The sequence below is a fragment of the Mytilus californianus genome, unplaced genomic scaffold (assembly GCF_021869535.1).
Source record: "Mytilus californianus isolate M0D057914Y unplaced genomic scaffold, xbMytCali1.0.p SCAF_1, whole genome shotgun sequence".
Classification (NCBI taxonomy): Eukaryota; Metazoa; Mollusca; class Bivalvia; order Mytilida; family Mytilidae; genus Mytilus; species Mytilus californianus.
In genome coordinates, this window is record NW_026262581.1 from 118920977 (window position 1) to 118938396 (window position 17420).

A 17420-nucleotide genomic window follows, 5' to 3' on the forward strand; every position below is an offset into this window, starting at 1 on the left:
TTTTTATACGACCGCAAAAAAATTTTTGTGGTCGTATATTGGTATGACGTTGGCGTCGTCGTCGTCCGGCGTTGTCGTCGTCGTCGTTGTCGTCGTCCGGCGTCGTCCGAAGACACATTGGTTTTCGCACTCTAACTTTAGTTTAAGTGAATGGATCTTTATGAAATTTTACCACAAGGTTCAATACCACAAAAGGAAGGTTGGGATTTATTTTGGGGGTTATGGTAATAACAGTAAAGGAATTAGGGGCCAAAAAGGGGCCAAAAATAAGCATTTTTGTAACTTCCAGACATTACTTGTGTGTTAGTGTATGGATCTCTCTGACATTGTACCACAAGGTTCCATATCACTAAAGGAATGCTGGGATTGATTTTGGGGGTAATTGCCTCCAAATTTTAGGAATTAGGGGCCAAAAAAGGGGCAAAAAACAAGCATTTTTCTAGTTTCATGACAATAACTTGTGTTTAAGTGTATGGATCTTTCTGAAATTGTACGACAAGGTTCCATATCACAAAGGGAAAGCTGGGTTTGAGTTTGGGGGTAATTGCCCTAAACGTTTAGGAATTTGGGGCCAAAAAGGGGCCAAAAAACACATTTTTTTCTAGTTTCCAGACAATAACTTGTGTTCAAGTGTATGGATCTCTCTGAAATTGTACTGCAAGGTACCATACCACAAAGGGAAGGCTGGGATTGAGTTTGGGGGTGATGAATCATAATGGGGGTTCAAAAAATTTTGGGGGGGGATTTATTTTTTTTTTCCTTTTTTTTTCTTTTTTTCCTTTTTTGTTTCTTTTAAAATTTTCCATTTTAAGTTGGTTATTTCTGATTTATATTTAAAATCAAATAATAATGATATGGTAGGAGATACACACCAAACAGGATGTGTAAATTATTATATAATAAGTATTGTGCAATAGCAAGAAATTTTCAATTGCACAGTATTGCACAATAGCAAGAAATCTTCAATTGCACAGTATTGCGCAATAGCAAGAAATCTTCAATTGCACAGTATTGCGCAATAGCAAGAAATTTCCAATAGCACAATATTGCGCAATAGCAAGAAATTGTCAATTGTACAGTATTGCGCAATAGCAAGAAATATTTAATAGCACAGGATTGTGCAAAAGAAGATACTTCCTATAAATTGCTTATTTCTTGACCAATTTCAATGGGGTTTTATTCTTGATTTCATGGGGTTCTTTAATATGCTGAATATAACCGTGTATTTAGTTTTTGGATTTTGGGCCCCGTTTTTAAATTGGTCCACATTGAGGTCCAAAGGGTCCAAAATTAAACTTTGTTTGATTTCATCAAAAATTGAATTATTGGGGTTCTTTGATATGCCGAATCTAACTGTGTATTTAGATTCTTAAATTTTGGTTCCGTTTTCAAATTGGTCTACATTAAGGTCCAAAGGGTCCAAAATTAAACTTAGTTTGATTTTTTACAAAAATTGAATTCTTAGGGTTCTTTGATATGCTGAATCTAAACATGTATTTAGATTTTTGATTATGGGCCCAGTTTTCAAGTTGGTCCAAATCGGGGTCCAAAATTAAACTTTGTTTGATTTCAACAAAAATTGAATATATGGGGTTCTTTGATATGCTGAATCTAACCATGTATTTAGATTTTTGATTTTTGGGCCCCGTTATCAACTTTGTCCACATTGAGGTCAAAAGGGTCCAAAATTAAACTTTGTTTGATTTCATCAAAAATTGAATTATTGGGGTTCTTTGATATGCCGAATCTAACCGTGTATTTAGATTCTTAATTTTTGGTTCCGTTTTCAAATTGGTCTACATTAAGGTCCAAAGGGTTCAAAATTAAACTTAGTTTGATTTTAACAAAAATTGAATTCTTAGGGTTCTTTGATATGCTGAATCTAAACATGTATTTAGATTTTTGATTATGGGCCCAGTTTTCAAGTTGGTCCAAATCGGGGTCCAAAATTAAACTTTGTTTGATTTCAACAAAAATTGAATATATGGGGTTCTTTGATATGCTGAATCTAACCATGTATTTAGATTTTTGATTTTTGGGCCCCGTTATCAACTTTGTCCACATTGAGGTCAAAAGGGTCCGAAATTAATCTTTGTTTGATTTCATCAAAAATTGAATTCTTGGGGTTCTTTGATATGCTGAATCTAACCATGTATTTAGATTTTGGATATTGGACCATAATAGGTGAATGTCCAATTTAAAATTTTTAAGTTCTTAGACCACATTCAATCTGTGTTAGAAACCTATGCTGTGTCAAATATTTAATCACAATCCAAATCCAAAGCTGTATCAAGCTTGAATGTTGTGTCCATACTTCCCCCAACTGTTCAGGGTTCGACCTCTGCGGTCGTATCAAGCTGCGCCCTGCGGAGCATTTTATTACAGTATAAATTATTAACCACTCAGGACAGTATTAACTTTTTTACTACTTTGATTAAAGTGGACAAAGCTTTATATAGTGTTTTAAATGTAATATTATTTTACAGTTTCCAAGTTGTTTTTTGGGTTTTTTTTTTTTTAGACTCTTAATTAGAATAAAATTAGGCTCAGGAAAGTGTGTGTACCTGATAGGTAGAATGATAAACATCTTCTCAAATTTGTATCATACAACATTGTTTCAGCTGTTTTAGAAATTATTGCTGAAATGGCTGTTTTAAAAGGACTGATGGGTGTGTTTAACGACCTTGACTGGCTATATAGCCCTCACACAGTCGTTTTAAAAGGACTGTTCCAGGGTGACAGTTTTGTAATGTTGGATCTACAGTAATCTAAAACAGTTTATTAGTTATTAACTTGTTCCAGCGATACCTTGAAAACCTTCTTGCAATTTATCAACTTATATTGCCTACATACAAATGCTTCTTGTACAGTAATAAAATGTTCTTCAACAACAGCTGTTGACCTCAGACTTAGCCTCTGACTTTGCAAAACAATTCAGTCTTTTGGGTTTAACAAACAGCTGTTTTCACAAGAATCAAGTCAATAGATATATTGATTAATTTTTAGTGAAAATATATGAACTTTGATACCTTATAATGTAGGTTCACGAAGGAGAAGATAAAAGATCACATTCTGGGGTAGAAAGCAGAAAGTCATCAGGTTAGTTAATTTAATTAATTCACTAATTAATTAAACCTGGTCTATATGGATATTAATGCAAAATCACATTTTATGTATTGTAATAATCAGCTCTGCTTTTTTTATATTTCTCATAAATGATAACATTGAAATATTATCTTGCCTGCAAGTAAAGTATCAGAATATAGGAATTGTTATCCAGGGCTGAGACAGTAACTGCTTGAACAGATTTTATGAAGTTTAATACTGTATATTCATAATTATTTGTGGTGTGCTCATTTTCATAGGTATCTGAACAATTTTAAATGTTCAAAGAGATAATAACTTCCTATAGTCTTGTATGCTGAATTTATTAGAAATTTTCCTTATTCCACTAAATTGGTTCACACAAAAGTACATGAATATACAGCATTTCAAACAATAGAAGAGCTAGCTAACACATATTTTTGCATAGAGAGTTTATCTGACGTACATCCCTGGTCTTTGGCTTCATTTTCATATATCAGTGACTAACTAGTGTCAACTTAAGTTTTCATGATAAATAATTTTTACACTATAATTGGTTTGTAGAATTTTTATAAGGTAGACCTCATTCATATTTTTATTGATTATGTAGTATTTTCTGGATGCATTTAGAAAGAGACTCAATCCATTATTAAGTTATAATCAATTAAGCAGACAACTGTGAGCTTTTATCATACAATGACTTTGGCCATTTTGAGTAACAGAATGTATATTTATAAAGTTTTTTTAAATAAATTTTGTAGGTTTTGGTAGTGCATCACGTCACTCTTCAGTCACAACGTACGACACAGATGAACACGAGACAGCTATATGTATAGTTTGTCATCAGTTACGACACGATTACAATGCTCTCAAAGAACAAGATGATGGTAAGATATACATTTTTAATTACAGTTTATGTAAAAACAAAGGTACAAACATTGGAAATTGGAAGATTTGTGCCCTTTTGAGTTATTCATACAATTTTTTAACTTTAATATGTACAGCAGTATTACAAATGTTTACTTTCATGAAAATTAATGTTTTAAAGTAGGTGGTACACACAGTAGATTTTTTTCACAAAAAATTGAAAATTTATTCTGTTTATTTTGATATTCTGAAATTATCAGATTATCAGATTTACACACACAAAGTGAAATTATTGTCAGTATCATTTGAATTAATTCCAGCTGTAGGTGAAGAAATAGAAGCAGCAAGGGCTGAAGTTGACGAAACAAAATCTTTATCCTCCATCTACAAACAAACGAGAACGAGGCTGGACAGTTGTAACGAGCCATCATCAGCGACACCTGGTAGTGTTACTAGTATGACAAGTAATGAATCATGTAAGTTCTCTGTAATGCTACACAATGGTTGATAGATTTAAGGACAATACTGGTCATTTGAAACTCCTCTGTAATGCTACTAAATCGTGTTTAGTACTTCTCTGCAGTTCTACACCATGTTTAGTAGATTAAAGGAGGATACTGGTTATTTGAAAATATGTTACTTGATTGTTTTATTCATATTTTTTATGATCCAATAGGGGACAATGTCTGGTTCAAAGACTTGCGTTGAAAGTAAGACTTCATTCCACAGCAAAAATATCTAAAATTCTGATTTTGTTTTTAATGCACCACTAACTATAGAAAGAGGATATTGTTTTCAAGTCTTTTCATTTTTCTGTCAATTTTTCCACCTTTTTATACGACCGCATTTGCGGTCGTATATTGGTATGACGTTGGCGTCGTCGTCGTCGTCTTCGTCGTCCGGCGTCGTCCGAAGACACATTGGTTTTCGCACTCTAACTTTAGTTTAAGTGAATGGATCTCTATGAAATTTTACCATAAGGTTCAATACCACAAAAGGAAGGTTGGGATTGATTTTGGGGGTTATGGTACCAACAGTTAAGGAATAAGGGGCCAAAAAGGGGCCAAAAATAAGCATTTTTGTAACTTCCAGACATAACTTGTGTGTTAGTGTATGGATCTCTCTGACATTGTACCACAAGGTTCCATATCACAAAGGGAATGCTGGGATTGATTTTGGGGGTAATTGTTTCAAAATATTAGGAATTAGGGGCCAAAAAAGGGGCAAAAAACAAGCATTTTTCTAGTTTCATGACAATAACTTGTGTGAAAGTGTATGGATCTTTCTGAAATTGTACTACAAGGTTTCATATCTCAAAGGGAAAGCTGGAATTGAGTTTGGGGGTAATTAATCCCCGAAACGTTTAGGAATAAGGGGCCAAAAAGGGGCCAAAAATAAGCATTTTTCTAGTTTCCAGACAATAACTTGTGTTCAAGTGTATGGATCTCTCTGAAATTGTACCACAAGGTTCCCTATCACACAGGGAATGCTGGGATTGATTTTGGGGGTAATTGCCTCAAAATTTTAGGAATTAGGGGCCAAAAAAGGGGCAAAAAACAAGCATTTTTCTAGTTTCATGACAATAACTTGTGTGTAAGTGTTTGGATATTTCTGAAATTGTACTACAAGGTTCCATATCACAAAGGGAAAGCTGGAATTGAGTTTGGGGGTAATTGCCCATAACGTTTAGGAATTGGGGGCCAAAAAGGGGCCAAAAAACACATTTTTCTAGTTTCCAGACAATAATTTGTGTTCAAGTGTATGGATCTCTCTGAAATTGTACTGCAAAGTACCATATTACAAAGGGAAGGCTGGGATTGAGTTTGGGGGTGATGGAATCATAAGGGGGTTCAAAAAATTTGGGGGGGGGGGGATTTTTTTTTTTTTTCCTTTTTTTTTTCTTTTAAAATTTTCTATTTTAAGTTGGTTATTTCTGATTTATATTTAAAAGCAAATAATAATGATATGGTAGGAGATACACACTAAACAGGATGTGTAAATTATTATATAATAAGTATTGTGCAAAAGCAAGAAATTTTCAATTGCACAGTATTGCGCAATAGCAAGAAATCTTCAATTGCACAGTATTGCACAATAGCAAGAAATATCCAATAGCACAATATTGCGCAATAGCAAGAAATTGTCAATTGTGCAGTATTGCGCAATAGCAAGAAATATTCAATTGCACAGTATTTTGCAAAAGAAGATACTTCGTATAAATTGCTTATTTCTTGACCAATTTCAATGGGGTTTTATTCTTGAATTCTTTGGGTTCTTTAATATGCTGAATCTAACCGTGTATTAAGTTTTTGGATTTTGGGCCCCGTTTTTAAATTGGTCCACATTGAGGTCCAAAGGGTCCAAAATTAAACTTTGTTTGATTTCATCAAAAATTGAATTATTGGGGTTCTTTGATATTCCGAATCTAACCGTGTATTTAGATTCTTAATTTTTGGTTCCGTTTTCAAATTGGTCTACATTAAGGTCCAAAGGGTCCAAAATTAAACTAAGTTTGATTTTAACAAAAATTGGATTCTTAGGGTTCTTTGATATGCTGAATCTAAACATGTATTTAGATTTTTGATTATGGGCCCATTTTTCAAGTTGGTCCAAATCGGGGTCCAAAATTAAACTTTGTTTGATTTCAACAAAAATTGAATATATGGGGTTCTTTGATATGCTGAATCTAACCATGTATTTAGATTTTTGATTTTTGGGCCCCGTTATCAACTTTGTCCACATTGAGGTCAAAAGGGTCCAAAATGAAACTTTGTTTGATTTCATCAAAAATTGAATTCTTGGGGTTCTTTGATATGCTGAATCTAACCATGTATTTAGATTTTGGATATTGGACCATAATAGGTGAATGTCCAATTTAAAATTTTTAAGTTCTTAGACCACATTCATTCTGTGTCAGAAACCTATGCTGTGTCAAATATTTAATCACAATCCAAATTCAGAGCTGTATCAAGCTTGAATGATGTGTCCATACTTGCCCCAACTGTTCAGGGTTCGACCTCTGCGGTCATATCAAGCTGCGCCCTGCGGAGCATTTTATTTCCTTTAGTCAGTCCCATATCATATTAACATTTTGATTAAAGTTAGGTTGTAAACCATATAATTGTGATCACATCAGCTTGAAACTCAGTACAAATGTTCCTTATAATGGGGACTTTTTGAAATTTATGCTTAGTTAAGGTTTGACTCTGGTCTCTTGGTTCACTGAACTGAAACGTGATCGTTTTAGCTGGAAATATTCTTGTTTTGAATATAACATAAACATTTTAATGTTGTACAACCTGCTGAATTACTACTAAGTTTGAAGACTTTAAGAATAAATGTATTATTTTAGCAACTAAGAAGATAGACTTTGAAAGTGTCAATGGCAGAACAATGTTACGTAAAGAAGTGAAGAAGTTTGTTGTCAGTCTCAGTAGTTTTATCAATGTCAAGTCTTCAGAACAGGGTTTGTTAACGTAAGTATGATAATCAAACTTACTTTAAAATGTTTAAGATATAAAAAATATTTTGATTTATTAATTTCTTTGTCTTAAAAGCTTTTTGAAAATTTTATTGGATACTACCGTTAATGTTTAACTTTAGACAGAATTCTCTATACTAAATGTTTAAATTGACCTTTGTAAGTTTAATGTAGATCATCTATTACCATGTGGCAATTGTGTATATCAAATTCAACAAAGATGTGCAGGATGTTTAGACTTCTTTCTGATAAGTACATTGTTAATAGTCTTCTTATTTAAGAGGAAAGAACAATTACATGTAAGTTTGAATACTAGGACTCCTTCTATCAAGGTGCCATCACCCTTGTTTACCTTTAATTGTCAAATTATCATATGACTTTGAAGTTTTTCTTTCATCATATAATTTTGTATTTCAGGTTAAAGCAGAAAGTGCCGAAAGCTTTTCAGGACTTATGTTTCTTCTCAGAGGTTATACACATTTTAGGAACTTGTTCTTTTAGATTGACTGCCAGAAGATTTATACAGGAATTGTTTGATGAGTTTGATATGGATCAGGTATGTTCTGAAATAGAATACGGTGCAGTCTGAAGTATTCGTGCACCGAAATCTTTTGGATTCACTTTGGTAATCTCATAAAACCAATAATCGGATAATATTGTGTGAACAAATTCACGACATACTTTAATTTCATGAATTTTTCTTTATGTATGGTTTCACCCTTAGGATTTAATGTAATGTGTTTCCAAAATTAGGGGAAACCCCTGTTTTGACAGTTCTTCAAATGTCCGGTGATTTTGTGCATGCTTTCTAAAAATAGCTAATTTTGAATACAGGAAAGATTTTATACTACGAAGTATAGTTCAGTTTGAACCAAACAGACTGCCAAGGATGCGGAGCAAAATTTGTTTGTAAAACCAATTTTTATCTGATAATGTTATTTTTTTTATGGAAAATGGCTAAATATTGTTAATCATGTGATTGAAATTATAAACTTATGCTTGAATTTATCAATTTTAATCTTAATTGGCCCTATGGAAGACTAAAACAATAACAAGAACGATTCTGTTTGTGTTACATTGTGGATATGACAAAATCAGGTAATGTGCGATATCACCAGCCATGCGGACACAGGGGATTCCATTGTAAGTGCTGTTTACCACCCCATTTCTTCGTGTCTACATCTTAATATTGATATCTGAACTCTGTATTACTCTACTAACTTTTTAAAAGCAATTGTCTGTTCACTGTATCTGTGTGTTGTTCTTTTACAATAAGTTGTTGGTGAAAGACAATTAGACATCTCTCATCTTTTTTGAATATTGTGGGCATTTTGTCTGTTGTAATTATAATACTCCAGATACAGATATTTGAAACATTATTGACTAATATTTTTTAATTGATATAACATTTTGACATGCAGTTAAAATTAACTTTGCAGATATTGCAAGAGGCTAAATCAATACTTGGTGTAAATGCAGAAATACATGACCCAAGGAGAGTTGGGAGACAAGAAAACTTGGATAGTGTTTGGGAAAAAGATTTCTAATTAAAACATTTACATGAACCAAGTAGGAATGGTGAAAAGAAAACAGTGGCTGAGAAAATATTTCAGAACTACAAGATAAAACTAACCAAAGAAATCACCACAATCTCTGATAAAAAGATGTTTAAACTACAAATCAATTGCTATGAATTACCTACTGATTACTGTCCTGACAATTCAGAGTTTGTTCTTCAATTTAAAAATAATTCTGTGCATTTACTTTTTGGGACTGTTGAAAAGTTGAGAAAAATGCACTTGATTAGTTAATGCAATTGCAGGAAATGCTACATACAGATAATGCTTTCAAATATAGAATGTCAGCTCTAATCAATACGATACTCATTCTCTGGCATTTTTTTCAACATAATAAAACCTGCAAAAAAAATTCTCAATTTAATGTAAAATTTAAAATACCAGGACTGGTGGTCATTTTAGATTTAGAATATCAAAAGATAAATTTCACCACAAAATGGATACAATCACGAATGATTGTTGTCTGTCATCATAAAATTTATCTTTTATACATTACAGTGTTAAATCTGTATAACCAGGTTACATGTTAAAAGGGAAAGTTATGTTACTTGGAGACTTATAGTTTGTATATCTCTTTAAGCTGGTATAACATGGAAATCTAAAGAAATGTTTCTATTAGAAGGCCAGTGTGTTATTTTTTTTTGTGATATCTTCAGGAGATTTGTATGAAGAGACAAATTCATTATTGTGATATTTTGTACAGACAATATTTATTGTAATAAATGCCAAAAAGTTTTTATTGAATGAAATATGTAAATATTTATTTAGCAATGAGATGAACTTTGTTATGAACAGTTTTTTCGAGATTTTATACAAGATTGTGATTAATTTAAAAAGTTAATCAATTTTAACATGTAAAGGGTTAAATAAGGAGCCAAGCTTCAAGTCAGTTACATTTTAAGCAATAATGAGTAATACAATGGTATGTCTTGTAATTTGTGTATAATCATTCCACGATAAGTTCTGTTTTTTTTTTATTGCTATTTAATATATGACTAGAAGTGAGGCTTTTACAAAAATTTATTATTAATGCAGCTTCCGTTTTAGCTTAATATTGAGATAACTATAAACTTTACACCTATGTTTCTTATGATCAAATCCTTGTTCTTTTCAGCAGCCGTTTAAACAAAAATGATACTTATTAAAATCATATTTCTGTGGCACGATCTTGGATAAGGAAAAATTATCATATTTGTTTTGATATCCTTTGGTCTTTGGTCAGACCACACATCCTGATTTTTAAATTAATATTAGCAGTTGGCAGGTTTTTTAAGTTGTGTAACAAACTGTACTGATTTGATTGCAATAAATTTTTTTTACATAATATTGAAATTTTAAATAATGTAATTCATTCTCAAATCTTGTAATATATCCCAGCCACAAATGTTTACATCACACATCCATTGAAGTCATTGCCTACTGTGTTTAGGTTTTACATAGCACTTTGTTTTAAAGGTTTAAATATCTAGTCAAATATTACATGTATTTTTCTTGGTGTATATGTGCAGATATTTATATATGTTTTTGATACATAGGCTGACAGTATGTGCAGATACATCAATTACATTTACTTAAAAAACTGAATTCAAAAGACCATTTGTTTTAATCTTGCCAGCTTGTATGTATCAGAAAGGGAAAATGAAGCCATTTTGTCTGAATTTTTTTTTGCAGCAGTTAAGTTTAAGGTAAATGAACTTAAAGCTTATAAAATCCTTCTGTTATTTCAACCTGTAACAGGTACTGTAATTATTCAAGAAACATTGTTTTGCAGTTTCAAATAGGTGAATTTAAAAGTGCATTATTTTATCTAGTAGTTAACAGTTGAGATAGGTAGAGGTAAAGACATGCTGTTCATGTCAAATTTAACATTTAAGACTGATATACAGACCATTCATTTTGATCTTTCAACAGCTATATAAAAGGGTTTCAGTATGAGATTATGATAATATATCCATAAAGCAAATGAATAAAAGTATATTTGGTATTTACTTCATCCTAAAACTGCATAAATTGATAGTGTTAAGAATTAGGGGCATTAGATTAAGAAAGGTTAGTGAACTGGACAGATTTATGAAAGTTCTCCATATTTTCACAATAAAGGGTCAAAGAATAATTATCAAACATAGTCATTTTATATGTTGTCTTCTTCTTACTTTCTCAGTTCCTAGTTAAGGTATGATAAACAAATTATTTATACTTTGAAAAGTTAGTAGACATATCTTTATCTCATTAAAGTTTCAATGGGTTTCTATTCTTTTTGGGGATGAATTTGATTTGTTGAAATACAATACATTGTAATCTAACATTTATAAATGAATTTGGTGATCATCATTTTCGTAGTTAAATTTCTTCTCCCCTCACAATAGTAATAGTTAAAGGGAGCAAGACTTTCATGGTACTATATGGCAGGAAATACCTTTCTCATACCAACTATCATTTGTTATTCAAATTTTTTTGTAGACCTTGATTTACCATTACACTATTCAAAATAAAAGCAGGTGAGACATAAACTGGTAGTGTGTCAACTCTTGTTAAATAATTTGAATGTTTGACATAATAGCCTACATTGTATTGTAATTTATATTTTTTTTCATGTGCACATTTCTAATCAACTGTATGTATCATAATAAGCAGAGGTATGTTAAACATTAAATGTATGTCCTAATTTGTTGAAAGTACAGTTATATTTTATTATGATTTGTTGATATTTTGTATATTTTTTAAAGAAGTAAGATAATGATATATATGATACTTACGGAGAACTAATAGGGCTGTGACAATTTATCCTCCGTGAGGGTAAGAACGGTTATATTACCACATACACACAACCAGTTTGTATTCATTTTATAAGAATAAAAATCTTTTCTATGTAATGGTCAGTGTGAATGAAAGTTGTTTTATTGCTAGAAGTAAATGTTGATTTTGTAAATCATTTTTTAATAGTTCATTCTTTCACAGGGTCATTTTCTATTATTTTTCTTTATATATGTTGGACTAAGGTCGATGTCCAGTCTGAAATTGATGTCTATTCCTCAAATCTGTCCAATCTGAAGTCATTATGAAGTAAGATTTCTCTTATGTCTGTTTGTCCAATAAAAATTTGGTTTTTATATGACCGCAAAATCGTATAATGCTATGATGTCGTTGTTGTCAGAAGACACATTTGGTTTCCGGACAATAACTTAGTTTAAGTGAATGGATCTCTATGAATTTTTACCAGAAGGTTCAATACCACAAAAGGAAGGTTGGGATTGATTTTGGGGGTGATGGTACCAACAGTTTAGAAATTAGGGGCAGAAAAGGGTCCAAAAACAAGCATTTTTGCAGTTTCCGGACAATAATTTGTGTGTAAGTGTATGGACCTCTCTGAAATTGTACCATAAGGTTCCACAAAGGGAAGGCTGGGATTGAGTTTGGGGTTAATTGCCAAAATTTGGGGGGATTTTTTTTCCAATTTTGGGGGGGGGGGGGGTCATTTTTGAAATCTTCAATTGCACAGTATTGCGCAATAGCAAGAAATATTCAATTGCATAGTATTGCTCAATAGCACAGTATTGGGCAAAAGCAAGAAATTTTCAATTGCACAGTATTGCGCAATAGCACAGTATTGTGCAATATCACAGTATTGCGCAATAGCAAGAAATCTTCAATTGCACAATAGCACAGTATTGCACAATAGCAAGAAATCTTCAACTGCACAGTATTGCGCAATAGCAAGAAATCTGCAATTGCACAGTATTGCGAAATAGCAAAAAAAATTTCAATTGCACAGTATTGCGCAATAGCAAGAAATCTTCAATTACATAGTATTGGGCATTAGCACAGTATTGCACAATAGCAAGAAATCTTCAATTGAAAACAAATACAAATGTTTTAACCAATTTCGATAGGATTAATTAAGTCTTTAATTTTTGGGATTCTAACCTTGAATAATTTTTTTGATATTGGGCTCCATTTTTAAATTAGTCTACATTGAGGTCAAAAGGGTCCAAAATTAAACTTTGTTTGATTTCATCAAAAACTGAATTATTGCGGCTGTATGATTTGCTGAATCTTATTGTGCATTTAGATTTTTATTTTGGGCCCTGTTTTCAAATTAGTTCATATTAAGGTTTGAAGGATCCCAAATTAAACTTTGTTTGATTTCAACTAAAATTAAATTACTGGTGTTCTTTAAATGCTGAATCTAACCATGTTGTTAGATTTTGGATATCAGACCATTCTAGGTAAATTAAATGTCCCATTTCAAATTTTTAAGATCTTTGACCACATTTATTTTGTGTCCGAAACCTATATTATGTCAAAAATTTGATCACAATCCAAATTCAGACAGTATCAAGCTTGAATATTTTGTCCACTCAGCGAAGCATTTTATTTGATTTATTGTTTAATCATGACAAGTTACAGATTAAGTTGTTTTTTTTGTCATGCTTGAAGATATTGATTTGATATTTGTTATATAGTTTACACCATGACAAGTTATAGATCAAGTTAGCATTTTGTTCCAGTACAACAAATTTTTAACCGGTAGGGGACTATGTATTGCCAGGCAATACACACAGAATGCTTGTTGATTTTCAATTTTGACTTGTTTAACTTTTTGTAAAAAGAAAACCTATTACCTTACTAAGACATGATATTTTTAACTGACATGTCTATGGTGGTACTTCTTAATGTTGCATATTTTGCAGAGAAGCAGCAACCAATGATCCTCAGCACTCTAGACTTTGACTTGGATGAGGTGTCTTACCTGGTATAGATATGTAATCTGAGCTCTAGGTTGTGACTTGGATAAGGTGTCTACCTGGTATTAATATGTAATCTGAGCTCTAGGTTTTGACTTGGATAAGGTGTCTACCTGGTATAGATATGTAATCTGAGCTCTAGGCTTTAACTTGGATAAGGTGTCTTACGTCCTGGTATAGATATGTAATCTGAGCTCTAGGCTTTGACTTGGATGAGTTGTCTATCTGGTATTAATATGTAATCTGAGCTCTAGGTTTTGACTTGGATAAGGTGTCTAAAGTCACAGTACCCAAATTGCACCGAGTACCCAAATTGCACCTATTCAACAGAAATAGCTGCGGAAATCTTACAAGATTTCTTTGAGACTAAACAATTTGTATTTTTATGAGTTGACATTTTACATGTATTTCAACATAGCTGAATATATTTAAATATACACAAAACGTTCACAGTTAATATCAACAAATGAAGCATTCACTTGAAAAAGTAAATCTACGGAAACGTCACCATGCGACGTTCTCAAAAAGTCATCTGTTAAAAATTAGAAAATTAAATATGTTACAAGCATCCATTTCTTAATAAATGAATAGTAAGCATGGACTAATGTCAAGTTGTTCTAAATATTTGAAGAAATGGAACAAAACATCTTGTTATTCAATTTTTAAGGGTGTGAATTTAAGCATGGATGCAATTTGGGTACTCCTCATTACGGAATCCTGGATCGTTTGGAGGTCGGTTCAAACCCATTTGTCTATGATTCAATATGGTTTCAAAATTAAATTGATGTTACTATATAATTAATAAGGATACATCTTCAAAATAAACATAAAATGGAAACTTTTGTCAGGATCATAAAAAAAGTAGGCTAAAAAACTGTCACAATAGGTGCAATTTGGGTACCTTCACGTTACCTGGTATAGATATGTAATCTGAGCTCTAGGTTTTAACTTGGACAAGGTGTCTTACCTGGTATAGATATGTAATCTGAGCTCTAGGCTTTGACTTGGATAAGGTGTCTACCTGGTATAGATATGTAATCTGAGCTCTAGGTTTTGACTTGGATAAGGTGTGTACCTGGTATTAATATGTAATCTGAGCTCTAGGCTTTGACTTGGATAAGGTGTCTACCTGGTATAGATATGTAATCTGAGCTCTAGGTTTTGACTTGGATAAGGTGTCTACCTGGTATTAATATGTAATCTGAGCTCTAGCCTTTGACTTGGATAAGGTGTCTACTTTGTATTAATATGTAATCTGAGCTCTAGGTTTCGACTTGGATTAGGTGTCTACCTGGTATTAATATGTAATATAAGCTCTAGGCTTTGACTTGGATAAGGTGTCTACCTGGTATAGATATGTAATCTGAGCTCTAGGTTTTGACTTGGATAAGGTGTCTTACGTCCTGGTATAGATATGTAATCTGAGCTCTAGGCTTTGACTGGGATAAGGTGTCTACCTAGTATAGATATGTAATCTGAGCTCTAGGCTTTGACCGGGATAAGGTGTCTACCTGGTATTAATATGTAATCTGAGCTCTAGACTCTGACTTGGATAAGGTGTCTACCTGGTATTGATATGTAATCTGAGCTCTAGGCTTTGACTTGGATAAGGTGTCTACCTGGTATTAATATGTAATCTGAGCTCTAGACTTTGACTTGGATAAGGTGTCTACCTGGTATTTATATGTAATCTTTAGCTCTAGGCTTTGACTTGGATATGGTGTCTACCTGGAATTGATATGTAATCTGAGCTCTAGGCATTGACTTGGATAAGGTGTCTACCTGGTATTAATATGTAATCTGAGCTCTAGGCTTTGACTTGGATAAGGTGTCTTCCTGGTATTAATATGTAATCTGAGCTCTAGGCTTTGACCGGGATAAGGTGTCTACCTGGTATTGATATGTAATACATTGTAGAAACAAAAATGACATCATAAACACAGGACATATTTTCAAAACTATGAATATTCATGGAATGGTGCAACTTTGTAGGTTGACTGGATCAACTTTTTCAATATGCATAATCTTAAGGTCCATATATTCTTCTTGTCTTGTTGTCATTTATCTGTTATCTATGATGAGTTTATTTACCCCATATTTTGTCATTTTACTTTGTTGTTCATTTTTGCTGGGTCTTTTTCACGAGTCTTCTTCAGTCACCATATTACATGTTGTCTATTCAGGCAAAATAAAACAATAACAAAAAATCAATTCAGAACTTTAAACATATGTTTATGAATTTGGTGTTGATAAGATTAGACTGTGTCAGACTTCATTCATACATGATGTTAAAATAAGACTTGGATTTGATGATTAGAGATAATAAGAAATAAGACGTCGATCTGAGTCTTAACATATATTTAATATTCAGTGATAGAATTTTAAAATAAAACAAGGTACAAGGCTCTTAAATGTATAAAATTCCTTGCTATTTATAAGCAATTTTTTTTTACAAATATTCATGTAAATCATAAAAGCAGGCACTTTTGATTAATATAAGTTTTCTTCATCAAAAGATCGAGCTAAATTTTGTAAAATAATTGTGAAGCAATTCCTAAAGGGAGCAATTAGTAAAATTATGTTAGTATTGGACATAAAATATTGGGAAAATGGTTTATTAGTTTTTCCATTAACTATGCTATTTTAAGATCTAAAAGGAAATATTTATGAATATACTTTTTTATAGTATGTATATACCTACAGACTTTTACTTGTCTTATTAAGCACTATTAGAAATTAATAATTAGATAATCATTGAAATAAAATAATGAAGCTTGAAGTTGAAATAATTTAGGGCATTATTTAAACTTTACTTAAGATTTTGTTGCTAGGCAACTCTTACAGACTTAGACTACCAGTAACATATGTACGGTAATCAATAGAAGCTTAGTTTCTATGGTAGTCAATCTCCTTCTGCATTATGTTTTATCATTCATAAAGCTCATGTTTTGTTCTCCTGGGTGTAGTAGGAAAGAAGAATTTTGTGTATGTTAGTTCAGGAAAAAAAATAGTTTAATCTCAGATGATGTTTATATTGACAATTGCAACACAGGAAGAGCTTAAAAATATTTTCATTCCATCAGTCAAACTAAGAACATGTTAAAATCTGACTTGTGATACATGTCCTGTAATACCTGAAGCCATAAGATAACAGGTAGAAGAAATGTGTAGTGTATTCTTCTGCTTTAACCAAGATGTGAATTTTAACAATTCAAAAATGTTGATATTTAATTTATAATTTCAATTTGGAAAGGCCAGAAAAAAAGAATATTTAAAAAATAATGTTTTAATCTTAATCTATAGTTAGTTCTTGGGATTAAAATTATTTTAAAGCACATTTGAAAATGTACTTTCAATTCAGTCACACAAATTTCCTCATGATTTTGCAAGTACAAAACGTCTATGTAACTGCACTATGTATTCACAATTCAACACCTTTTTCCTAATGACAGCAAAAGGTCAATTGCATAAAAAGGTATAACAATAAGAAACTAAGAATCATCAATACTTTTAAGATCTTTTCCTTTGAAATTAACATATTTTTTTCCAATCTCAGGAGTTAGAGAGATATTAAGAACAAAAGTGTTTGTATATTTATGTTTGATAGTGCTATAATGTCTGGTGCAGGATATATGTATATGATGTTGCTTTGTTGTATGTGTTATC

At 31.9% G+C, this 17420-nt stretch overlaps 1 protein-coding gene and 1 long non-coding RNA gene across 17 annotated transcripts in view; both read left to right on the forward strand.

Moving 5' to 3' along the window:
• The window catches only part of LOC127732206 (rapamycin-insensitive companion of mTOR-like), a 56013-nt gene extending 44070 nt beyond the window's left edge, over window positions 1–11943 (forward strand). The window contains exons 30-35 of the mRNA XM_052241291.1: window positions 3042–3099; window positions 3846–3971; window positions 4272–4427; window positions 7304–7427; window positions 7850–7988; window positions 8872–11943. Of these exons, the coding sequence (XP_052097251.1) occupies window positions 3042–3099; window positions 3846–3971; window positions 4272–4427; window positions 7304–7427; window positions 7850–7988; window positions 8872–8979 (711 nt within the window). The 3' untranslated portion in view covers window positions 8980–11943. The remainder of the gene's footprint in view (window positions 1–3041; window positions 3100–3845; window positions 3972–4271; window positions 4428–7303; window positions 7428–7849; window positions 7989–8871) is intronic.
• Window positions 11944–13432: 1489 nt separating this feature from the next.
• On the forward strand, window positions 13433–15812 carry LOC127732214 (uncharacterized). 16 transcript variants are annotated; one of them, XR_007996133.1, is made up of 6 exons: window positions 13433–13859; window positions 14713–14821; window positions 14876–14912; window positions 15075–15203; window positions 15312–15419; window positions 15637–15812. It is a non-coding gene; the product is annotated as an uncharacterized LOC127732214 (long non-coding RNA). The 16 variants fall into 16 exon arrangements; XR_007996141.1 differs by having other exon boundaries at window positions 14713–14804; window positions 14859–14912; XR_007996146.1 differs by having other exon boundaries at window positions 13741–13788; window positions 13843–13913; window positions 14713–14912.
• Window positions 15813–17420: the final 1608 nt, after the last annotated feature.